This window comes from Mixophyes fleayi, chromosome 5 (assembly GCF_038048845.1).
Source record: "Mixophyes fleayi isolate aMixFle1 chromosome 5, aMixFle1.hap1, whole genome shotgun sequence".
NCBI lineage: Eukaryota > Metazoa > Chordata > Amphibia > Anura > Limnodynastidae > Mixophyes > Mixophyes fleayi.
Window position 1 is genome coordinate 43,954,886 of NC_134406.1, and position 27,715 is coordinate 43,982,600.

Consider the following 27,715-nt stretch of genomic DNA (forward strand, 5'->3'; position numbering starts at 1 on the left):
TTTACATTTACATAATATACAGTATAACAGGGTGTTCTAAATGCGTACTGTACATATAATGCATTTTTGTTTTACTTGCAAACACATATTGTGCAACGCATACACAGCCGTCATCACTATCAATCTGCACTTACACCTGAACTGTAGCTGGTACAGGTGATACAGCTAGAACTCACCTACCTGCGAGATGCCCAGAACTTGAAGCGGATGAATGTGCGCACTGGGCACTCCCTTACTGTACATTGCCTACTTACATTCCCTCCAACCATTCCGCCCTTCAAGATGTAGGCAGTCGCATGCGCAGAGCAATTTCACGCATGATACAGCGTTCAACGGGACTGAGGACTGAACATGGAGAAGGCCATAGTGTAATGGTTAAAAGAGAACCCATGAAATAACAATGTAAGACAACATGCTAATCACTGTGCCACCATGCTATCCTATGTATAGATATATATCATACATGAAGTTCATTTGTTTTAGTTTAGCTCCATTTTATGACCATTATTTGTGGCAATAAAAATATGACTTTGTGAATATGGCCCTCTGGTTCATAAAATATATATTTTATGCCCCTTTCATAATTGTTTTAAAAAAAATAACCTAAAATTTAGATCTTTTTACTTAATAACCTACATTTTTTTTCTCATTCAGGGTAAGTTCTCTTTTGTCCCTTTCAGTTTACTGTGGCTGAGAGTTCCAAGCAATCAGTTAATTGTGCAAACCCGTGTTTATTTGTAGGCTGTAGATAATCTTTCCCTATTAAGAGGTGTCTATTGTGGTTGAACTAATTAAGCTGTTTTTCTTCTTTACGAAACAATTCCCAAAATAGTCCACTCTTCCAACAATGAAGGAAGAACTGGATTGTAGCTAATGTTCTATATGGTTAATGAACTAATAGTGGTGACGTGGATCATCTGTATAGTATGTATTTAGCACCAGTGGACAAGGTAACATGCTCGCATTTGACTAACCTTTTCTATCCTCAATGCTCTGAGTAGATAGTGACAGTGTCACATCTCGTACATTATACCTGGATGATTTTGTCATCTTTAAAATGACAGAACGTAACAGAACAATCTGTACAGTTTCTATGACTCGCCTGTTACAGGTGCAGTTAAAGAAATAATTCCTACTCTTCTTACGGAAGATACAAGTTACATAGTCAGCAAAGAAAAAAAAATGTTCATCAAGTTCAACCCTTTCCAAGTTCAGAAGCAATGTTGATCCAGAGCAGTGATGGGCATCCTCTAACCTTCGTAAGAGCAGAAGGACAGCGCAGTACCCTTAATCTCAGTAACAAGATAAAATAATGCATTAAATAGACACCTATCTGCGATAATATATCTGCCGGCAATTTAATACACGCTATAACAAACAAACCTGGCAATAAAACTGTAAGGTGAACGTACAGAGGGCCACATCTGGATGCCCATCACTGATCTAGAGGGAGGAAAAATTGCAAAAATTAAGCCCTGATCATCTACCATGATGGATTCCACCGATACAAAGCTCTCTGCTTCTGAACTTCATGTATATTGTTCTATTGCAGTTGCCTGGGCAAAATAATTATTTAAATTAGTCCAATAGAAGATAATTGGGGAATTTGGGAGCAGAGCAGTTTGTACAATGGGTCATATTAAAGGCCAGACCCCCCACAAAGACAGCTACCAAATTACCCCGAGGAAACAAATTAATATTCTGACCCCATAAGGGCAATTGAACTAGTTAGTAGTTATAACTATCCATTGTCATTCCTTGTAAGAAAGACACTGAAGTTAATTTGAAAAACTACCATATCTTCTAATGCATCTACTAATCTTCTGCATATTGTCACGAGGTCTACCAAATCAACCATGTTATTTCAGAAACACATTGAATGCTAATTGCATGCAGTACACATATAGCAAGGCTACATTGGCAGTAGTTCACATGCATGTTGCATTCATGCATGCTAAAAGTATGGTGAATTTCATATGTTCGTATGTATTCCATATGTGTATGTATGGACATAAGCAATCTGGTTTCCTCATTTTGACGGCATCATTGCTTTCAGCAGGACTTAATTCACCCGGCACACAAAGGTTTCACCCAGTTTTCCACATTTTTTTTCCACATTCCAGTAACCTGATCAGGATTAAGAAACATTCTTAACATAAATTATTTCATTTGGATAAGATTAGTGCAGTTGACAATTGGTGGGAACACTGGAGCAGAGAAGTATGAGCTAGATGAAATGTATGTCTTATTGCAAGGTATGGACTATACAAAGCATTGTCTTAATATCTGATTTGTTCTAAATGATAGACTAGAGAAAACTGGCACAATGACCAAAAACAGTGGCACAAATGCATTTGCATTTTACATGTTGTTGCTGAGAATGCAGTTTGACAGTAGCCACAAGCATTAGGTGTGTGCTGTCATTAGAAAATCACGCTAATGGGTCCTAAATTGGACACATTTTTCCAGTTTGGCCGTCCATGTGTGTTGCCAAATTGGCCAAGCCTGAGGCCCCGATTTACATTTTCATTCCTGAGGCCCCTTCTTCTTTGCTGTCCGATTCACCCCCACACTCACCTACTGCAGGTCAAAAGCCCACTGCATCCTGTATCAAATAAAATAATTCAGCCCTAGTGGAACCCATGTTTAAATGTTTGTAATGTGGAAATAGTAAAATAACAAATATATAAAATAAGAGATGAAATGTAAAAACAACATTCATGTGCACAGTGAGCAGAGTGCAGCCCCTGTACCTTAGAAGCCATAGACCTGTTCCTATCGTACCTTTATGTAAATCTGGGCATGCATCCAGATCATAATGTGTGTGACCGGCTGTATTTAATGATATGGTGCAAATAGCATGCAGGTGCTGTAACGCACAGCAGCCAGTCAGATATAGGTTTTTATCAGTGTGGTGGAAAATAGACCACTGAAAATAAAATTGTTGTGCCTAGTTATTCTGCAGCCTGAGGCTGTCACTGAAATAGCGCACTTGTCATTCCTTAAACCACCACACACATTTGTATTAGCACATTGTACATTATAACATATCTGCTTTGTCACTTTGCTAATTATTTGATCTCCCAGTGAGGTAGAATCCACCATTTGCACTCTTGCAGCAAGAAAACTTGCACTACTTAAATGAATCTCTTACATATTGCTCCTTGTCAAAACCTGCACGATGAGACTGCTGCCTCAGTCGGCCTCTGAGTTTTCCTCTGCAAAGAAAATATGTTTTCAGTTACTGTGAGTTACAGCACATATATACTATTTTCACCCTAATATTAATTAAACCGTCAAATGGTCAAGAACGCAAATGTGAACCCTGTTCTATCCTCGTCCCTGGACATAAAATTAGTAGTTATACACAGCATGTGCTCAAAGAAGACTAATGTCTCATTGTCACCAGTTGTCAGTTAGATTCGTGATTGTCCACTGTTCCTGTAAATTACATCTAGTACCCAACTTATGTGCACCTGCAGTTCTGCAGAGTAAACTGAGCATGCTCCCCTACTGCTTCTTCAGCCCCAATGTTAACCGTTTATGTGCTATGTTGTCTAATGTTCAAAGTCTCATTAATATAAAACACACAAGCATTTCTGATGATATATTCCAACAGCTGGTATTAGAAGTATATTACATTTCAGGTAACACTAGCCAGACCCAATGGTAGTAAAAAGTAAAGAAAAATAATAAACATTATGCATTTTCTGTGCTGTTGGTTGCCATGTTTTCCTGGGCCTTTAACGCATGAATGAGGTTTGTTTATTTAATGAGTTGGGTAAGAGCTAGGATAACTAGTTCATAGTGGAATGTTTAGGTCTGGCACATTTAAGATGTGTATGTCCAGCTCATTATGTGATAGATGGTTAAAGGACATAAACTGTGATATGACTGGAGCTTCAGGGACCCCAGTACAAAGGTGCATTGGGCCTCTTCATCTTTATAGAATGGTATCTGGTGGTACACAGGAGATTATAGTGTTATTTATATATAGTATGGTCCTGTCCTCCAAAGTAGGTGGTGGACTGTTAGACCTTGCATAGTCATATACAAGTGGGGCAAGTGTATCTGTTGTCTGAGGTACAAAAAAATGCAACCTTACTTTTCGTGTGGAGGTTGTTGGGGAACATTATTGCATGTGCAAACGTTAATTACAATCCACAATTGTCCACAGGCAGTATTTATTTATTTTAATCAACCATCATTTTGTGTTCACTCTTTACACAATGCTGAAAAAGTATTTAATAAAATCAATTTTTTTTGTTGCAACAAACCGAGTTCATTTGATAAAATGTTTTCATTTTGAGTATAAACAGTTTAAATGCCTCAAAAAAGATAAGGTGATAGAATGTACACGCTCCATATAGTGTGTACCTGACTTACTGCCTTTCTAGCTCATTAAGACAGAAATGAAGGCACAATTGCTTGATACTGTCATTTGGCAACATTCACTGTGGTTCTTAGGTCAATTTAGTAGCATAAACGCTACGCTCCTACTTGATACATGGCACAGGGAGAAGGAGAGCTGAGCCAAAGTCCTGTCCCCTCCCCCCCTTCCCTGGACTCTGGTGGTTTGTTAACAGGCTGTTAGCTCTCTGATGCAAAATAATCCCTATGTGTCCCCAAGTGTCAGACTCATTAATGCTACATTGTGCAGCTTAGCCTGGTGCTGGGGCAGACTGGCAGCATTTTGGCTTGGGGCAAATAATAGCAGGGACATCAAGCTATATCTGTATGTATCCTTCACAATTCCACTGCCTGGATTGGAAAAGGAGAGATATAATTGCGCGTTTATGCAAGACAGGTGGAAATTGATGGTGACTGGTGAAGCGAATAGAACTTAGCTGTCAATCAGCATTTTCCTCTTCAAGTGCTGTGTTAGTGTCTAAGCTTTTTAACCAGTGACCACAATAGATTACGTCATACAGCGGACAGTAAGAGAGAACCAATAGGCTCCCCAGCTGCAACAGATTGGAAGATATGCAGCCGTGTGGCAAGCTGGTGACAATCGTCCTGATGTCTGGCTGTTTGTATAAACTCTGAAAAATAAACTCATAAAAATGAAGAGGACTGTATCACTATCCAAAATATTGTCACAACCATCTGACAACTTATCACCATTGCATATCAAGGTTCCTTACTAGTTAGCTGTGAAATTGTACCCAATAATTCGGAATACTTATATTAAATTGATGCATATAGATACAATACAAGTATCCTAGTAGGGCGTTTATAATCTATTTTAGAGCCTGAAAGCAGGGACTTAAATGTTTATATGAGAGAAGTTCTCCATTATCTTGGCAGAATTATATTGTACCTGAATCATGTTGTAATGAATAAGTCAGTGTCACTGCATATTTTTATGCAAAGAATTTCATGGCCTTGCATTGTGCTTAACACCAATCTTCAAGGCTTTTTAGTGGGCGGGGGCTATTTTCCCTCCAGTTGTCTATTATATTGAATTTTTAAATTGCCATCTAGCACTCTGGCCCAATATGTTAAATAAAAAGAATGAAAGAGAGGAAGAAAAGAATAGCCGCGCACAGCTTTACAAATGAGTGACAAAGCAGATGCCCATTCACATCTCCAATCTAGCTAGGGTCTATTAACAGCAAGGGCCTCCACAGCCAATTGCTGTCAGCAACATGTGGAGGTATTGCTATAGCAACGAGTGGATAGGCCATGTGCTGGAGACGGGGGGCTCGGATATAAGGACGGGTCTCAGCCCTGCCTGCACTTTCCTGTCACCAGCTATGACAATGAGAAGAGGTAAAGCATTAAGCAGTAACTAGCTCCAATCACCTGGGCCAGGTCCTGTGTGTGTGGCAGTACAGGGCGCTCTCCAGGGTGCTGAAGACACCTGCTGCATCTACACTGCAACTCTAAACAGCTCTCTTCAGACTCTCCTTTACCATTCAGGGATCATCATTTTCAGACCCACTGGACAACAGCTGCTGGATGCCAGCTTTTCCCGGATCTGCCTTGTGAGTTTCTTTTGTCTAACTCCTTTTGCTCCCCCTCTGTCTCTCTCTTTCTGTTCCTTACTCTCTTCTGCTCAAGTGAATTGTCAGGCTCTCCTGAAGTTTCATACAGAAGAAGGATTTAGTCCATATTGTGTTTTTTTTTTGTTTTGCCCCCAAAGTCCAGCTTTGCTACCAGAAGGAGACTTACTTACACTTTAGTATCACTTCAATGGGATCAGGTAAATAACTCAAGTTTATGGCTCAAATGGGTCTGCAGGAAATACTTCTTTATAACGAAGATAAACTATTTGCGAGAAGTTCATAAGTATTACAAATTCTGCTAAGAAATTCAACAGCAACATTGGAATTCTCAATGATCTATAATAATAATAATAATAATAATAATTATTATTATTTATTATATTTTTGTTTTATTATTATTAGTATTAATGATAATAGTAATAATAATAATAATAATAATAATAATAATAATAATACTGTTGTTGTTTTTCTATTATTAGACAGATTATTGCATTGTAAAACTCTGCCTAGTCATTTTAGATGATGTGTACATATTAACTTGCACTAGTTCATGAAATTGCAATGATTGCAAAGATTTTCCGATGCTGTAGTACTCTGTAGGGTTAATTCTGTAAGTGAACGTGTTACCTTAGTGCTGTTGGATTTAGTAGCTGGATAGAGTGAGGGGGTTGGAGAGCTTTGGGTCAGTACAGTCAGTAATATACTTTGCTACGGAGTGTATTTAGGATGTTTAATTAAAATACCCATTCATATTAGGTGTGTTCCTCTTTGCGCTCAGAATTCCATGTACTGATCTCACTTAACACTGTCTATAACCACATACATTGCGGAATTAACTGTTCTCGAAATGACATGCAAACCATAAATCGCAAGAATGACGTCAGTCGACGTAAACATTTGTAGTATTAGATATATATTGTAACAATTATATGGATACTTCTTTTGCAAAATGAAAACATACATTTCTAAAACGTTCTACTAGTTTCATAATTCTAATGTAACAATTTGCAGGTATTACGTTACACATACTTTTTTTTTGCGATTTATAGACATGATAAAGATGCACGATTTGTTTAGTTTTCTAAGAAACTCAGGGCCGTGGTTCGCTCCCTTCCTTATTCTCCTATATTTTATATATGTCAATTTACATATTTCTTAGTCATAACACATTATTATTGTCACTAAACATAACTTGTCCTACTCTCCAAACACAATTTAGCATTACACCCGATGATATATTTAATATCATTCTAAATGTATTTTACTATATAAAAATAGCAGACATCTTGTTTAATAGCACAAACATATGCAGGACACGTAATTATAAGAGAACAGGTTAGTAAACGTCTTTAGTCCTCATAAGTTTTTATATGCGTTTAATAAAGTCTTACAGAAAATGACAGTACTTCTAAGCAGTAACATTTGCGTAATGTTTGCAGATAGTCGAGAAGACAAAAATCTTGCGTGGATAGTTTTTTTTAATAATTACGTTGATGCTTTTATTGGTTATATTTTATTGTTGTAATAGCATAATTAACATAATGTGTATCTGTGTGAAAATGGAAAGACATTAGTATCTGTTTGTGACCTGGATGCAATATAAAAGCAGCGAGTCACAATTTAATTACATCCAATGGGTAATTAACCCATTATATCAGAATATGCAATGCATTGAATATTCTTCCGGATATGTAGAGGGCAAAATACTTGTAGGTATGTGTGCAAAACTTTACGTGTTTTTTTTATTTGTTTTGTTACTTTGAGTGCAGTTCATATCTTTAAAGTGGGACATTTCTTTGCACCTTAAATTATTATTGGGACTGATAATTTTCGATATATCTGAATGTAGTAGTGGAAGTAATTATGTCCATTCCATCTTGGAATGTTGATATATGGCGGTAAATGTTACCTGAAATTTGGGGGGCTATTGGCTAACATTGCATCTTGAAAGGTAATATAACTGACTCTCTAATGCTTTAATATTAATCTGGAACAGTGTCTATGTTGTCCTGCATTACGTTGGTGAAAAATGTCAACTAATATAGTAGCACACCATTTTGAAAATGTTCTGTCATAGGCCCTAAGGTGTGGTGGGACAGCTGCAGTGAACTCAGCGCAAATGAACAAGATTATTACACGTGAAATAAAATATAGGAGTATATAAGATATATAGTCAGTGTACAGTACTTATTACAAGTGTACATTATACATGTTGACTCTAATGTATACTGTAAATATAAACTGTAAATGCAAGTTGTACACTATGTTGATTTATAATTATGCTAAAAAAACAAATTACTAAATAGCAGGTATAATACAATATAAGACATACATGTTGTCCTCGGATATATCTGTATACAAAGAATTACACGTCCAAACTGAACATAAACGTATTAGCAATTGGTAACCCCCCTCCCCGGAATACCCAGAGTTTGGAGGGGGCTGTGAATAGTAGATTTGCAAGTACAATTTGTTCTGCACAGAGGAACAATGCCTCCCTCAGTACAAAGGATCTTCACACCCGGGGTACACAACCTCACCCTGCCTCCTGCTCCTTCTGCTAATAGGGATGCACAACACTATGCCCCAGAGCAGGGTCTATGACTCCTCACCTGCTATCTGCCATATGTGTCACGCTGGGGAAGATTTATTAGACGTGATGTCATTAATATATGAGGAAAACCTCTTAATAAAACACACACCTCCTATAGAACTAAACAGAGGCATGGCTTTGTCGTAGAATGGTTAAAAGCTCAGTTTAATAGCGTTAATAATAGGAATAATCATTCTTATTTACTGTGACTTCGAGCACTTGTTTTTCATGGAAAATCGAAATATTGACTTGAATAACATTTTTCAGTATATTTAAATGTGTCATATATCTTATCTCTCTCTGCACAGAAACATCCATCTCTATTGTCCCCATTATCATAGCATTTAATTCGTAAGTTCGCACTGCAGGGTTATTGTGGTATGTTTAAAACTACTGCTTAGAATACCCCTGATTTGAACTATAATTTAAATACTTGGAAAACAAACACTTAGTTCCCAAGAATTGTTTAGACACGTGACATTACATAAATAAAATGAAACACAATTGCATTATTCTATTTTTCTTCCCAACTTGCATTGTAAATATGGACAACTGATCATTTAGGCGGGATAACTGATTTGAATGTAGCACAGGTTGCAGCCATTTTGAAACCAGATAGGTCTGACATTTTTGTCCTCCTCCTCCTTGAATAATAACCAAAATGGAGAATAAAAAAGAGCTAGACATTGCAGTGTCTGTTCTAAAAATAAAGTATATTGCTATTTATTGATGCAATACGATGAATCTTGCCTAGTTATGGAGAAAAGCAATATATGATATTGCTTCCAAGCACTGTGAGAGTCTGACCCAGCACTCGGTAGTAGTGTTCTACTTTAAGAAAACATCTGACTGTAAATGTCATGTTCATTAATATTTAAACAGCCCTCTCACAATTTGAGCTGATTCCTGACAGGATGCCTCTAATTAACCCAGGCTTCTCCCTAACAAAGTCCTGATGATACGATCCACATTTTGCTCCAAGAACATAAAATTTGGAGGAGTGTCACATCTGAGATGACACAGTGAGTCACTGCAGAATCATATATACATTGTAATAAATAAGAAAAATTAAGTACACAGACTCCACAAATAAGTGTATCCCCGAGATACATAGACAGATACGAGATAGATTATATAAGATTATATATATATATATATATATATATATATATATATATATATATATATAAAATCACATTCATATATAGATAGATAGATGTGAGCTAGGTGTGTGTGTATATATATATATATATATATATATATATATATATATATATATATATATATCTGCACAGATTGAAATGAGTTAGATAGATATTAAATAGGTAGATAGATTTTAACACTTTGCGTACCACAAAGCAGATTATGTCAGTAATGACAGCGGATCTGGTGTACTCAGCGCAGCTGATTAGTGTCACAGCCTGGGCTTTTATTAAACAGGACCCGTGACACATGGGCACTATCATTTCTCAAAAAAACTTGTCCATTTAAATGCAGATTGTAACCTTTCACCTGGACGTTTTGTTCTCTCACAGCAGAACTCAGGAGACGGATAATAAGTGAACTCTGACTTCTTATAGCTGTGACAGAGGTTTTCTGAAGTTACACTCTATAGGGCTTAACTTCTTACACGTCACAGGTTATGTGTATGTCCCTTATACACTGAGACTATGCCCAGTTTTCCTACTTTTTTGAAGCAACAGCAGACGATGTATTTGGGGTTCACTTTGAGCTGTCAGGGAACAAAATGCTTAATATGTAAGTTTCTATACTGGGCTGTATTTACCACATAAGCTACCTGGGCACATCTTACTTCTTGGTCTTTACCAACCATTGCCTTTTCTTACTGAAAGTAACAGAGTGTGAGGTTTTGGTAGAGAGACATATGGGGTACAAATTAGCGTCTATTCACATATGCACTCACAGTGCTTAAGACAGCATCGACTATAAATTATAGTATGTTTTATATCTATCTTTCCCTCTCGTTCACTCCCTCTATCTTGCCCCCTCCTTGATAGGTAGCCATTTATCAAGAGGTAACTGCAGTTACATTTCCAGCACTGAAAGGGTGATCAGAATGCAATTCCGTTCTCATTTAAAAAAAAAAACAGAATTGCCAATTATTCTTCTTTATTCCCAATATAACCCAATGCACCCACGCCCCCTGATTGAGAGGATGAATAGATTCCTGGGAAGACGTGTAACAGTTCAATGACTCTGCTTGGCAGGGAGAGGAGATGGTGGACAGGCTGTGTAGGTGGGCATTTTTTTTTAGCCCGAAAAGAAAATATTTCACTAAAAAAAAAAATTCAGTTTTTTTTTAAATAACCAAAGAGAACACATGTCACCCAGATGAATGAGTTATTGTGGCTTGTTTGTGTGTTTATGTTGCATTGTTTACTTAGTATAAGGAGTAGCTACAGTGTGTCTGTTATAGGGGATAGACTATCATTAAAAATAAGACGTTTGTGAATGATGTAAATCCATTCCGAGGGTCGCATTGCAAATCTTCGTATATTTATTGCATATTTCCATCTGCGATCGTTACATTGAGTATGGGCAAGTCTCTCGCTGTTCTGGTCGCTTGGAGCTCTCAGCTGCCTGTTATGTGTGTGTGTAAAACTCACGGTCCTAGTTATGCTACAATGAACGGGTCACATCTGACAGTGTAAATCAATGTAATGTAGCTAATAATTATCTAATCGACAATAAAATGTGATATAAATCTTTGTGAGTGTGGAAGTCGCCGCGGAGTCCCTTTTTGTCACATATCTATATGGAGCTGGGTTATAGGAGCACAGGGGTGTGCAAGGAACCTGGGAAAGTTATCCGTGGTGGCGATCTCTGTATCATAACTCGTCAGAGCCCCTATTATGATATTGGTGGGATATTAACCCTTCCGATATGTGGGCGAGTTGGAGCATCTTACAGTAGAAATAGCATGTAGCCTGTTATGCATAGACAGTAATGAAGAAGAGGTGGATCTCGGTATTTCAGCAGAAAGGGATCCCCTTCACCTCAGTGACTTGGTTAAAATATCGTATCTTGCAGTGGGCTGGCTATGTTTTAGGGGTACACACCCATGGCTATAGCTCTGTGTTGGGGGGTAAAGGGGAGGATCACATAGCAGGGTGGGGCCACTAGGGACTTGTTCTGTGCCTCTGACAATGAGCTGGATTCTCAGCCACACAGGCATCTCAGACCCATTCTGCTCATTTTAGAGGGGGTTTCAATCTTTCCCCTCCCTCCTTCTTCCTTCTCTTTTTCTATCCACCTCCTGGGGCTGCCAAACCTAACAATCCTCCTCCTCCGAAACCAGGCGAGAAGAGCTTGGGAGTCTTATTGAATGTCCATTTCCATTAACTCAGCCTATGCAATAGCTAATCCGATGCACTGAAGGCAAGGAGGCTAATTAATGACAAGCTTTTACAGTCAAGACTGGCGATAATTGCTTCGGTGTCCTTTATGGTGCCAAGATAAAAATGGACCGGGTTTAACATAAGAGGCACTGTGTACACTGCGAGACAGGAGGACATTAAGAGCTGGCCAGCTGAATACGGAGCAGAAAATTACTAATAGACAAGAGATAATGAATAGGCCAGGCAGGCATTCATGGGGAAAAATCCATTTTGTTAGCACGCGAAATGAGGTGCTGGAAAGAGTTTGCTAATTGTCCTCATCTTGTAGCAGGCAGGGCTGCTCCCCAATTCATTTCTCTGCTAATTGTGAGCAGGGAAGGGTGCCCACAACGCCCTGCAGCAATCTGCCTGCCCAGGCTTTTCACGCTTTTTACATGTTGGGTTTTTAATTGTTGCTAATACACCTTTATAATGAAGCTAATGAGGGGGAATTATTGGACAACTTTACGCATGGATGCGAGGAGAGCGCAGTCCATGGATTATGCGTTGCTCCCACTGTTACCCAGGACTGGTGTTACCTCTTAGTGCTCCCTCATTTCAGGTACAAGTGTGTTCAGCATTATATTCTAAAATCTAACACTCCAGAATAGGCGTGTAGTGTTGGTTCTAGTTTTATGAGTATTTAAACCTATTAAGCTTTCCTTCATCACCTTCTCGCAATAGTAGTCGAAAATATATCTATAGCCACTAAGGTTTATGTTTAATTATTGCTAAATTACGGTTGTTATTACTTATTATTCTGTTGGAATATTACACTTTCATTGTTGAGATTACTTTGAGTATCGTGTGACTTATTTTTACTGTATTCTGTCATTTCCTACAGAAAAGCAAATTGAAGCTGTTGCCTCATCGTTTGGAGGAAGAAGATTCAACAAAATTTATTATCCTCACTCTGATCTCCATCGCTTGTATTATCGGAGTTCTCGCTGGTTCTGGAGTCATCTATTGTCTGCGCCACCGATCCCACCACAAACTCAAGGAGAAGCTTTCTGCCTTGGGAGCTGACAGCAATGCCGATGCCACTAGCACCTACCAGGTAACACTCTACCTGATATTATATATATATATATATATATATATATATATATATATATATATATATATATATATATTATATATATATATATATATGTGTGTGTGTGTGTATATATATATATATATATATATATATATATATATGTATATACATTTATTTATATATTTATATATACACACATATATATATTTTCGCTGCTTTCACTGAACTTATTAATAGTCACTATAATGTCTCTTTTATTCGTATAAATTAGAAAACAGCCTAAACAATACTTAGAAAGTAAAGAGTATTTGCACTTTATTGTGCTTTTGAGCGGAATGTCTAGTAGATGGCACAATATTCTCTTATATCCAGTAGGGTAAGGGTTAATGGCTGAAAGATGCTTTTGAGAAATCTAAAGACTGGGATAATGTGTACCAAATTATAGCTGTATCCAAAATAAATTATTATGTAGAGATCCATGAACACAATTTAGCAGAATTATTATACATGCATTCATTCTTGTTTGTTGTATTTTAATATTACTACAATGTTGCAAATAGTGCTGGCTGAATGAACACTAACTTTGCCTCTTCCCTGGGATTTTAGTTCACTATTTGTTGTAATTTAAAGCCATTTAAATATTAACAATTTGTTGTTCTATCTTGTCTGTGAAACATCCTTAGAGTTAATGTAAGATTGTATCACAGTTTTATTACATTGCTATTTGGCCCTCTCTTGTGTTCATGCTGGTATGTGTGTACTAGCTTTTTGTTATTATTCTCTAAACTTTAAGATAGGAAAAGATAATGGAACTGACTGAATATAGCTTTATATGTTGTCTTTCATCTTATTTATAGTAATTTAACAAAATACATAAGGTCCTATCCACAACACACACCTACATTGTTGCATTTTGTATTTTTTTGTTGAGTGACCATTGTAGAAATACATTGCATCATTTATTATACATTTTTAGTGTGGGGCTCTGTGTCTGTTAGTAATTATTGGCTTTTAAATTCACAAGACATTTATTTTAAAACTAATTGTGGAGTTGAAATATGAAATGCAGTTTTATGAAAATTATCAGCACACAAACCTCCTTTTGACATGTCCAATTAATAATTTATATAATAAATTGCATGGCCGTAAAAAGTTTACATTTTTCTATATGACCTTTTGGATATATCTCCTAGGGGCACATATGTTAAATTAATATTGATTTTATAATGAGTAATGGGTTTGTTTAATAATCTGGAAACTGCACACTACATAAATTGTACTGAAATTATGTCTTGGGTAACAAAAAGTGTTGTCCTTATTTTGAAAATAATTTGCATACAGTATAAATCTTATTATTTTTTACATTTGACACCATCAACTTTGATTTACAATAGTGCTTGAGCAAAGGGTTGAAAACAGTACTGTATACTTTCTTTTTAGCAAAAGCAAAACAAATAGATTATTATTCTTGGTGTGGTTTTTTGTAAGTAGAACAACAATACCAATTGCAACAAATTAAATGTGTGTGCGTGTGTGTGTGTGTGTGTGTGTGTATATATATTGTGTTCATCTCGTATATATGTCATAATGATAATGATGTAACAAGAATGCCAATCGCATATATATATATATATATATATATATATATATATATATATATATATACATATATATATATATATATATATATATATATATATATATATATATATATGTACACACACACACACACACACACACACACACACACACATTTACATTTCATGTTCTTTATCATCTTTAAATTTTATTTATCTATGATTGTCTGAGTATATGAAATATGATATGTATTTGCTTCTGTAAAATTGTAACTTCTTTTAGAATATTATTAAAAATAATGGTACAAATGTTGGTATTTTATAAACATTACATTAAACACTGTAATCAACATATTCACAGCTCCAGAATTTACCAGCTAAGGTTAATATAAATAAAGAAATGCTACAATTTTTTTTGTAGAGTGGTTCTGTGGTTGTATTTTCTCCATAAATCTTGTTACGTGTAAATGTAAATAGCCTGATTTACAGCCATTTTATTTTATTGGTGTGTTTCCCCAGTAAAAAAAAAAAAAAAAAAAGCTTAGGGAGCACGTTGTGTTTTAATTACCATTTTTATTAGAAAATGTCATTGGTTTTATATCATCAGCCTTTATTCTCCCTATTGTTATGGTATTTTAGGATGCTATAAACAAGCCCTAGAAGTGTCTTGTAAACACAGGCTCTAAGCATGCACGGAAGTTGTCACTGTTCCCATTAAAGGTGATTAGAAATATGCCTCTGTAACTTGCCTCAGTGATCAGCATCGCTTAGTGCTGCTACATTGCCTCTGGGTGATGCAGATTTCAATCCTTTCTCACCTGACTTACCACCTCACTAACCTCCCTGCTGCTCTGTCATCACTTTATTAAGAGCCAGGAGTGAGCATATGTTAAAGACTTGTTATTCTGAGTCAAAAACCACACCCCATATAGCAAATCTTGTCCTCCACATTATGTAATATTTTATTCATATGTAGAAAATATCCAGGGTTACCCTTACTCAAAATCCAAAATGCCAAAGGGATGAGAGATTGACTTGCTGGTGCACCTGTTAATCCTTTAACCTTTCTGTTTTTTAGAATAGCTCGCAGGTCCTTGCTCTAGACCCCTTTGTTCTGCTGCCAAATCCCCCACAATGCACTGGGGCAGTCAGCGTTAGAAACCGTGCACCCCTGTACTCTAAAGGTAGCTGCAGCTCATGCTATTAATACACCTGCCTTAACATCGCTTAGTTTAATATTCACAACTCTTTTCAGCTCATGTAATGCTTATACCCAACACTAACGCATAGTGTAACCAAAAAGCCTATTGGTGTGATTGTTTGTTGAAAATTTTTTACTTAATGTCCTTAAAGACACTCAAAACTTGTTATATAAGACATCTTTTTATATCTTCAAAGACACACATTAGCATTTCTTCTGGCTTTCAGGCAGAAATTGTAATGAAGCACACGTTATTTACCAGGTTAAAAATACCATCAATCAACATGCATGATGATTTACTGTATGGGATGGATGATATTGTACATTTTGAAGCCCCATAGACAATTTTCAGTGGCAATAAACACATTTCTTCGCATAAATACAGACCCGAAGGATAACAGTTTGGAAAGAAAGAGGCCAGGGGATTTAAGTGCAAAATTTGAAAGGTGTACCCTTTAGACAGCTCCTTGTTGACAAAAAGAAAAACAACAGTTTATTTTAAATATACTGTATATAATTTTAAAGCATTGCAAGTTTTTTTTTTTAATGAAAAAGAGTCAGTTTCCAAGTACTATGGGGTTAATTACTTAAAGTAAAGTCCCTTTCTCCTTACATTGTAATATTCTATTGGATAGAAATGGTAAGGTAAGAGAACACAGAAGTTCCATTTTTCTGAACTGTTGGCCAGCATATGTTGTGATGGTTCTTATTAACAGAGAGGCCAACAATCAGTAACCCTGAAACATATGCCACATTGACTTTTCATATTGCAATTCCTATGTAAAATATTACATAGAATTATACAATATGCTCAACTTAATCTCCATGTGAAATAGGTTAGATATAGGCGTACAGGTTCTTACCACTCCTGTTATAACTTATTGTCTTGCAAATATAACCAGTACGTCATTAGGTGTGTTTGGAAGTAAATGCTGTTTACATAATGGGTGGGTAATGGGCTCTTTGTATGATCTGTCAACACTTCACTCCAGTGTAGCTACAATTGCCACATTTATGAATGAAAATGCTGAATTATTTTTCAGCCAAGATTTCTTTCTTTTTTTAAAAAATTAAATAAAAATAAATATATATTACAGCCCAATGGGTGTGAGCCTTGGCTAACGGTCTCCGTCCTTCTTTTGTGATGGTCAAACAAAAGACTGACTAACCCATGTACATTGTTATTCTGCCTCTTTATTGTGCACATCATTCAATATATTTTATTTTTTCTCCTTATGTGTTATGCTGAGAGAATAGTCAATTAATCTAATACCGATATATAAATATATTTTTTTTTATCACCTCTTTGGTAAAATATTGTGCTGATGAACAAGAAGGGGAAAAACAAGCTGTTTTATGGAAAAGTTATGTCTCCAAAGACCACTCTCATTATTCTACAAATGTCAGGAGACGGGGAGCAGTGCACAGGAAATTATGTTATATGTATGAAGCTGTCTCCCTCCTTTTCCCTTCTTGTGCCTCCCTTTGTTCAACGTATTTGATGTTCACATCATTGCAGAAAATTAATATCATATTTTTGCTTACCAGTCAGCCCTGTGAAAAGAATAAGTCACTCTAAATTGCATTATTAAATCCTCAGTCCAAATGTAAAATGTATTTAGTTATCAGAAAATGTAGATGTGTGTCTTGGTGTCTTAGCCCTAATACTATACCCATTTTTTTTGATGTCTTTTATACATATGTATGTTTAAATGTACAGTTGGCTTGCTACTATGTTTATATATATATATATTTTTGTATTCATTTTACACATTTTTTCAGTCTTTTTAAAAATCCTTGTTAATTATTAATACTTTGGGACTTGTTAAATAACAAAAAGCAACCTGCACAAATGTACTGTAACCCACAATCCATTAGACTTGGGCTTTCATTTTCTAAACTGCATTAAAAATGACAGAATCCGATTGGTTGCTTTGGGTTTAGACACCTTGGTTCACATTGCACCATGTTATTAAATAAAACGCTTTGTGCTGTAAGTGCCGTGAAATTCATTTTAACAAGGAATGAAATACCAGGATGTATTGTAAGCCATTTACTCTTGAAATATTTGTTTAAAGTTAAAATCACCCACTGAAGGATAAGATCATTGAAAATGGCGAGCCTGGTGTAGGACATTAGGTCCTGTTAGCATCAAATGTGAAACCTCAGTGTAGCTCTTACATTGTGATGTTTCACTGGTGAAAAACAATGAATATCATGCTGAGCTTGTAACCGGCCTGCATGTTGCATGTGACCAAACGTGTCTACTTTTCATTCATTAGCATCCTGACCGTGGTTGACTTGCTTGAATGCCCTGTCACTGAAGGCGTCACTTTTCTGGAGCCTGCCAGTGTATGCCCTGTAAGAGCAAGCCATGCGTTCAATGCGGAGTGGCACAATCGCAGAGAACGCTTTTCAGATTGTAGGTGAGGGTGAAATGTGATTTTATAGTAACCAAAAAACAAAAAAGCAACATCCAATAGCTAGGACAAAACTGTAAACCTAATCGGGTTTTCTCCTAATGTTGGACAACTAATGGGGATTTCCACCTTCAGATTTGGTAATGTTTGCAGGATGGCATGTAGAAACCAAGCGATATTGGTTTCCCGCAAATATTGCCAAATATATTAGTTGGTCTTTGTGCTTTTCATCCATTTCTACATATCATTAGGTATAGTTATTATTATTACCCTGGTATAGGACACAAAGTTGTTTTCTAGATATAGTTAGGTATAGCACACTATAATTACTTGTGCTCTATGCATTATAATGCAGCAAACACAATATAGTTATGTGGTATCAAAGGCAACAAAACTAACAACTTTTGGGGTCATGTTGAATTAGACACAAATTATGTGCAAATAATACATTTTTTTCACTCCTGCGCAGGCATGCAATGCACTTGTTCTGGAACTAGTGTTTTTTGCGCATGCTCAGAAGTACATAAAGCGTGTTATACGCCCGAAGCGCAGTTTGTATCCAACTCAACATTACCCCTTATGCCTCTGTTTTCAAATGCATGGCTGAAAAGCACACAATGCACTTAGTAAAAGTTCCAGGAGGGCGGCAGAAGCAAATATATTAAAACAATCTGAAAGTGGACAAGCCGTGTAAAGGGTTCATATACCAGAAAGTTATAGAGATTCGGTTCAAAAATCAGATTGCATTGTTTTAAATGGTGTAAGTCATATGGAAGGCTTCTTTTGCACATGTGTTTGAATGATTTAATATGTCATACAGTTTATTATTGTCAGGTATGTATTGTGAGTCTATGAAAGTTTCTAGTAGAGACGAGGGCTAGAAAGTCTTATGGGTCTGTATTCCACATAAGGCCTACTAGATGGACAGTGGCGTGGAAAACAATTACAGTTTCTGTTTCTGCAGAATATTTTGTAACAAATGAAAATAAAATAGAGAGAGGAATGGAGACAGCTAAATAGAGATTTGAAATCAACGCTTGAGCTTCAGTTATCAGCAAAGGTTATAATAGTTCAGACAGGTAGTATATTGGTTCCTAAGTCTGATACAAAGAACAGTCAGTTGGGGTCATTTACAAACCAGAAGCATGCAGAGGTGCAGATTTTATTTTTTGTGTGCAAATGTGTCTCTTGTACACTGTGCACAACCTTGGGTCGCTTTTCCAATGCACCCGTGCGACTCTTTGCATGACAAGTTGCACGATTGCCATTCATCATAGGAATGCGCATGCCAGCTACAGTACAGAAACATCACCTTAAAGTCATGGCCATTATTCCTTTTTTTTTTACCATCTCTTTAATAATATTTGTTCTTCCAATGCTGCTCATTGGAGCCTGTTTTATTTGATGGAGCATTGCGAAATATAGATAATTCCGCATTTGTAAAGATTATTATTTTAATACCATTGTTTTTTTGTGTGCATTTAAATGTGCTCTCCCATTTAAAATGTGTGAAGACAGAGCAAAAGACGTCCCAATGAAGTAGCCGCCACCTGTAAAAATTCAGTTTGTTTTACCATGGTTTTAAAAGGCTTTGCTGGAATCTGCTGCATAGTATCCTAAATACATACTCTCCCCCCCTTGAAATTCATTAGAATATTTAGTGCTGCAACATGAAATTTTGTTTTTGGATTTGGTCATCCAATCAGGGGCAACTAGTCAGCAGTCAGGAAGGTATGCTCCAAAAGCCACCATGGAGGCACTAAGCTCTTAGTGTACCCATACAAATGGACATAAAGGGGGTCATGCAGAATTGGACGTAAGTCCAACTCCTAAGTGCAAGATGTGATTTTTACAATTGAGCATACTTAGTAAAAAAACCCTATGCTCAGTCTATTTTCCTGTTGTACCTCTCTACGCTTAAAGAGTCGGAATGGGGGAGGCAATAGACAGCCATAGGCATAGTGCAGCATAATGATAATGCTCCTTGGGGGAATTCAATTCCCCCTGAATTAGCGCAGTGTTAAAGTTATTACCGTTACCGTCAGGGAGCTGCGAACAAAAAGCTGGCGTTGAAACTACCGTAATAACGATAATTCTGTACATTATTACCGTAATAATGGTAATATTGCGCAGGCCGTGTTACTTTTACCGGTAACGCGCCCAATTGAATTCCCCCCCCCTTATGTACTATGCTGATCACAGATACACCTCTAAGAGGCGTATCTGTTGCGGCTGTATTTCCACTGGCGTAAGATCCATACTGATGATTATGCACATTTTGTTTACTATTCTAACTCCACATGACCCCCAAAGTGTATTAATAGATTCATAACATCACACAAAAGGAAAAAATGGCGGTTTCTTTGCCTCACTCCGCATTTTCCATGTTTTAGCTACACATTGTCTATAGCACTGATGAGGAAGAGGGATTTGGGGAAAATGTACATTACCAATGTTATTTATTTTACATTATTTACCTTCTACCGCTGTTACTGGGTAAACTGGCAATGAAAATAAGGCACAACGAAGTAATCATTAAAATGAAGGGAAAAAAATGAATTTCAATTTGTCGGCTTGTTCCTGTTGTTTTAAAACAAATAAGACGAGCTTGGGAAAACCTACTTACTAAATGCAAGAAAACACAACAGTGAATATATTAAGTTTTGGAAGTTTGGAGATATTGAGAAAATTATGTAAGATGTGCCACTGGCTTACACTGAGACTTGGGGCCACATGTCTATTGTTTAGACACAGAATTAGCCAGTCTTTGCCTTGGCTGAATTCATAAGGCTTTATTTTACTCTGATATGCTCTATTTACAATGGTGTAATGAGCCATAAAAGCAGAGAAAACAGCAGAGATCTCGGTTACATGGCCATTACCTTCAGTTACACAAGTTATGAAGGGGCTAACGCAGGAGAAATCTCATGGGTTATCACAGTCTCCATAGAACTCTATGGGGACTTTAATGTTAGTAATTTCAGGATAGCGTAACTTACCTGTTCCTGTGGGTTCCAGTGGAGCCGGAAAGGCTTTGCATGATCCCCCGCCGGGTCAGCTCATTTCACTTCTAGCATTCGGCTGCCGGTGAATAGTAAATACCTGCAATACAACATTATACATCGCAACGTTATGTTGTGATACATAATGTTACCTATCGCAGTGTACTGAGGGCAAATAGTAAATAGACCCCTAGACGAGCACTCATCAATGGGCTCCCATTCACTGCAGGGCTGATATGGAGGTAGTTATGTACCTGGTCGTAGTACCCTCTCTTACCCAAACCAGTGCCTATGTTACCAAGCGATTCATCAGTATCAGCAGAGAAGTACTTTAAATGTTTTTTTTTTGTTGTTATACAAATGTCCTCTGTAATTATTGTAAAGAACCACATTGCTTATGTAATTCAAGCAATCGTTGTTGGGTGAAAAGCTGCTGTAATTGCTTGACCTAAGCATACATATATCTTAATTGCTATGTGTCCTCTATGTGGTGTGTAAAAGTAATTATGTGATTCTTCTCCCAGTGCAAATGCTCCCTCAACAAGGCATGTTTTCAAGATTTCCTTAGAATTAATGTGTAGCACATGTGGGATTTTAAAAATAAGCCAATCTTTAATTTATACAGCTGTGCTCCTGGTATGAGGTGCTGACAATATGCTCTGTTTGGGGAGAAGGGGCAGGTTCATGCACCTCTATTGTAGAGCACAATTCTCAGGCTATAGTACTCAGAGAGAAACCTTCTGGCCTGATGGGGACAAAGCTGCCCTCAGCTGGACAGATTCTTAGACCTCCTAAATCGGGACAGTTAACATCAAACTGTTTTTATAAATTCACTTTATTTAATTTGGTGTCAACTAGTGCAGACTTTTTCTCTTCTTGTAGACTTGCAACACACTGACACATTGAAAGGTGCAATATGCTTATTTTACTACATACATCTGTTAAAATGTGCACAAATGTTCAGCTGATAGAGATATAGCGCCAATTATTTTAGTTGTTTGTATATGAGATTGAAAAATGCCCATAGAGCAGTACTGGGCAATGACTGTAATTGTCCATAAAATGTGAAAGAATCACCAATAAATGGACCTGCAAATGGCTATTGTATCATTGTGTTGCAGCTTGATAGACCCTGTTAATATTTCCCATAGGAAACCCCCAGATAACGCAATGCAATTAGATAATCTTTCCAGATAGACTTGTCAGTGCAGGCTATACACTGCTATCTTGGCTTTTATGATGATTAAACAATTCCATTGATTGATACATTTTAATGGACATGCATGCTGTACAAGTTATGTCAGGTATAGAATATTCTTCTAATAGTCAAAATTATCTCTTCACTTTATGGAAACATGATGATTCCAAACATGACAGGGTGCTATAACATAGTTCAAGTGGGCCCTGCCCCAATACATATCTCCCCAGCACTGGTCTTTCATGAATGTCACACCCCACCACCTAGAGAGATCTGCTCCACCAAGACAATGGCTAAGGCAGTGTATCCCAAACTTTCTCACTTCGAGGCACCCTTAGGGTGTCCATAATTTTTTCAAGGCACCCCTAAGCCAAAATAATAATTACCAAGTAGTACCCCTCCGTGCTTAGCCAGTTTACCACCAGCCCTGACTATGGCACCCCTGTGAGATCGCCGGGGCACCCCACAGTGGCGGATTGAGGGGGAGGGGGGGGGGGGGCGATCATTTTGACAATAGTTTTGCCCTGGATTGTGTTCTCTAAACACAATCAGAGCAGCCGGGCAGCATTCTGTCCCTGCCTGTCATTGCCGAACCTGCACATGGTGTGCAGCCGCCGGCAGCCTTAAATGTCAGAAAGGGGGCGAGTCCTAAATCGCCCATCCTTAATCGCCCCGGGTAGAACAATTTCCTAGATCGGCCCTGGCACCACAGGGAGCCGCGGCACACAGTTTGGGAACCACTGGGCCAAGGCTTCAAACTACTAATTACAGGTGGAGTGGCTTGTTTGAGACAATTGGTAATATTAGTCACAGAGCAGTGCCATGGAGCTACAGGCAGAGTGGGAGGAGCTTATGCGTTATGATCCAGCACATTTACTTCAATTTAAAAAGCTCTAGTGTGTAACAATTAGCCAAAATTAAGGAACTACATCTCTATGTATGTATGTATTTACCGATCACTGTTGCCAGAGCTATGATAGATATATATATATATATATATATATATATATATATATATATACACACATGCCTTTTATGCTATAAGTGACTGGATATCTGTGTCTTTAGAGGCATTTGTCTTCTTCAGGCACCAGAACCATCTATGCTCTCCGGCTTTATAGCATATGGAATCCCTGACAATAGTTTTGCCCTGGATTGTGTTCTCTTAACATCGTCCTAAGGCAACCTGATATAATTATGTTGTTTCATTACTGTAAATTTTAAAATATTACTGCCAGTACCATAGACACTGTATAACAAATAAAGTACGATAGGTGCTTTATAACAAATGAACACTGTATAGGAAAGGAAACTTTCTATAGGAAATGCAGTGTCATGTTCCCAGAATAGCACATGCCTAGCAGGCTAAATGTCATGTAGGTTTTTTCATTGTCATAACAATAAATTAGACTTTTTTCCTGTAATATATAATTTTGTTCAAAAGGTAATGGCTGACCTCACATGCTCTCTAGTAGGTCAGCATGCAGTTGCCTCCCTGTCAATCTCCTAAAATGAAACAATATTAGTGAAACACAAATATTGTGTGAATCTGCAACAGTAAATTTAGATGATAATCTGTCCGCTTCAGTGAAGCGCCTTTCAGCAGTGTATTACAAGTGAGAGTCAAACTGAAATCAGCTTAGTATTTAAACAATAGGATTATACATACTGGAGAGAGGATTGCTAATTAAGGCAGAGATTGGGAAGGGGCCAAGGACAGTCCGTAGAGACATTCCACAGGCTTTATAGTCGAGTTGTGATTGGATCAAACCTGCATTAACCATAGCACTGCCAAGTGGATCAGAGCTAGTTGAGATGATACAAAAGCATGGGATAATTTAGCTCCTAATCCAGACATGTCAAACTGCGACCTCCTTCCTTCTATTTTGTGGTTGTCTGCTTTTTCTATCATTTTCAAATAATTGTGCTCCCCAAACTTTTAAACTCATCTGCATCACATGTTTGATTAATTTTACTGTAATAGGAAGGCTTTGAGAGTCTAATGGTTTGTTGAAATAAATTGTAAGTGTATTTCCTTATTGGCATCAGACAGAATACAAAATGGAAAAATAGCATCAAAACAGCAATGCAACCTAGATACAGTTTTTCTTAAAAAGGAGGAATGGGGAACAGAAATACAGCCTTAACTTTAGCAAAACAGAAACAATCAGCTCACAACAAGGGAGTAATATGCTTCTGAAGTTTTCCCAGGTATGCAGCCTGTGTCTGGGAAATAAGGGAACCCCCCCCCCTCCTCATTTCAGCAAGATCACCTTATCTAGGGATCTGTCATTAACAAATAGGAGTCTGCTCACCCATCTCACAGAAATAGCTGCAAGGCCTGAGACAGAATGACAGAAATGCTGCTGCACACTGGGTTATGCCCATCAACTTGAAATGGAGCAACAAGCCAGTGGAGCAGGAGTCTTTCTCCTACTGAAGGCACAAATAATAAATAGTAATAATAATAATAATAGTGATGATAATAATAATAATAATAATAATAATAATAATAATAAATAATGGCACAAGTCTGAGAAGCAAACACACTCTGCTACACTTACCTTAATTACTAATTGTTATCTTCTTTAAAATCTTCTTTAAAACCTCCATTGAAATTAAGCATACTGCAAATTAGGAATGCAGTTATTTAAAGTATGAATGGACATATAACAAAGATATTGCAGGAAGTTATAGTAATAAGAAAGAAGTTAAGATAATGTAATCTGTAATTTAATAATGTAAATTCCATTAAATTAATAATGTAATATCTTTATTTAAGGCCCTCTTACTTATTTTGTCTGCTTGTAAATGTACAGTGCTGTATTGTCACTGTGTTTGAAATTGTTTATGTATAAATAAATAATAGAAAATAAATATATCTACAGTTGGTGGTATATTATTCCTTATAATACATATATAATATACAGCCCCCTTCATGGTGTCACAATTCCATATTCCTATTAGATGGTAAGGGTTTTTACATATAGGCCACTTTGCATACATGTGATTCTCAATGGTGTCATCTACACTATCAATTCTTCCTCTCTATTTAGGTGATAAATTTATATTTATGTCTCAGTCACTGACTCGTAAATCTCCAACGCACATTTAAACAGTCCTATGCAAGGCTTGGCTTCCTCTGTTCCTATGTTCCTATAGACTTGCGCAGACTCACCTAATTATCTAATTCTTCTTCTACTTTGAAGAAGCTACTTGACTTGTTCTCCACCTATAAACACCTCTTCAACTCTTCTTATCAGGGGCAGATCTAGTCTTTTGTTCTAGGGGGAGGGGGCAATTTTGCATAGCCACGCCCCTCCATCACTCTGATTGGTTCATCCAGGTTGGTCCCAGCCCCCTTTTCCCCCCGATGGTCGGACCTCTTCACTGCAATTGCCCCGATTACCCCCCTCTGGATCTGCCAGTGTCTCTTATACTGTTATCTGTGCCACCAGTGTGCAAGACACCCAATTAAAAAAAGCATAAAGAATGTAACAAATGTTAAATATTACCCTCCATTCATACGAATATCTTCAATATGAATGGTCTACCATGATGACCCTTAGCCTTCTTTATTTAGTAAATTTAATCATTACATTATTTCAGGATATAAACTACCAGAAGTGTGTTAAGTAATGACTGATAATGAAAATATATCTTAAGAAATTAAATATGTTTTTTTCACTCCTCTTCATCAGGAGTACCAACAACAAAAATTGTTATTCTCCCACCATTTATCTTTTATTGATATGTAAAATTGGTTATTAGCAATTGTTGGCACATATATAATACATCCAAAATAGAAACTGCGCCAATATAAGCAAACCATTATTATTATTTATTTAGAAGGCACTACATATTCCCCAGCGTCAGGCAATCATACAAATACAGATATGACATAACTAATACAGTAAGCAAAATCACAAATACATGAGGCAGTTACACATAAATAGCACAGAGGAATGTGAGTTAAGCTGGGTACACACTACAGAATTTTCCACCAACTTTTTATGCCGATCGATTTTACATACGATCGATGGTCCGATCGCTCGGTCCATGGACTGCATACACACTAGCCTTGTTTACGAAGATAAAGGGAAGAGCGGACGTCCCTTTAGCGACTTTTTACAGCCATGTTGTTGTGAGCAATGATTGCAATTTCGTACACATCGGTCGGCAGTTTATACACACTACACAACGGAAATGAGATAAGAACGAAAATATTTAACGGTACGACCAACCAAATGAGGCGATAATCGTCCAATTGGGCAGTTTTTCGACCATCGTGTCACTACATACACTGACCCGACTTTTGAACGAGCGGTCGTATGTCGGCTGGTTTAACCGATTATTGGACGAAAACCCTGTAGTGTGTACCTAGCTTAACACTGTGGGTACTCAGAATGTAGCAAAAGACATGTCAGAACATACGAAAAAGATAGACAATAACAGGAATGAGATAATAGATAGAGAGGACCCTGCCTGTGAGAGCTTACATTCTAAAGGGTGGGGAAAGCATACAATTATACCACTGACCATTTCATAAAGGTATGTTTACGTAAGCATAAACTCAATTCTGACAATATAGAAAGCACAATACATGGTGTCAGTAGTACATTTACAACACTGAATGCTACATTTAAAAACACAGAAAAATTATATGTTTTCATATATATATTTAGAAAATGTGTATGTGGCAGGTTTGGCTTAGTGAAAAGTATCATTAAGCAGTATGGGAAATAATGTCATAAAATAGATTAAAGGCAAAGAAGTTATATTCAGATTTAAGGTATGGTTCTCATGTATTCTAAACAGAAGTGGATGCTTTGATCAGTCCATAAGAGCATACTTGCCTACTTTGTGACTCTGTCCTCCATGAGATCCTGGAGGTTAGTTCATGTGACAGAGATAGAAGGCGACGAAGATGCTCCACCCCACTTTAAAATGCAGACATTCACGCCATTGAATAGTCGGGGTGGGGCTTAATTAGGAGATTAAGCCACGCCCCCCCAATATTCAATGCCGTGAATTTTGTCATTTTTTAGGATCCTGGAGGTTTGCCTACCGGTAATCCCAGGAGAGTAGGCAAGTGTGCATAAGAGGTACCTTTGGGTGCTAATGCAGTAATATATCATCGCAAAAATGCCTACTCATTTTGTTCAAGTTGCTCTACTCTGAAATTTGTAAAAATAATAATTTCAAAACTTTGGACTGTCTAGAGAAAAATGGACTCATATGATATCAGTTGTTATTGCTACCAGGCAGATCTTACCTAA

The 27,715-nt window shown here is 37.1% G+C and overlaps 1 protein-coding gene across 1 annotated transcript in view; it reads left to right on the forward strand.

Annotated features, from left to right (window-relative positions):
- Positions 1-27,715, forward strand: part of PTPRN2 (protein tyrosine phosphatase receptor type N2) — a 733,183-nt gene that overhangs the window by 608,847 nt on the left and 96,621 nt on the right. The window contains exon 13 of the mRNA XM_075212113.1: positions 12,844-13,056. Coding sequence (XP_075068214.1) covers positions 12,844-13,056 — 213 coding nt within the window. The remainder of the gene's footprint in view (positions 1-12,843; positions 13,057-27,715) is intronic.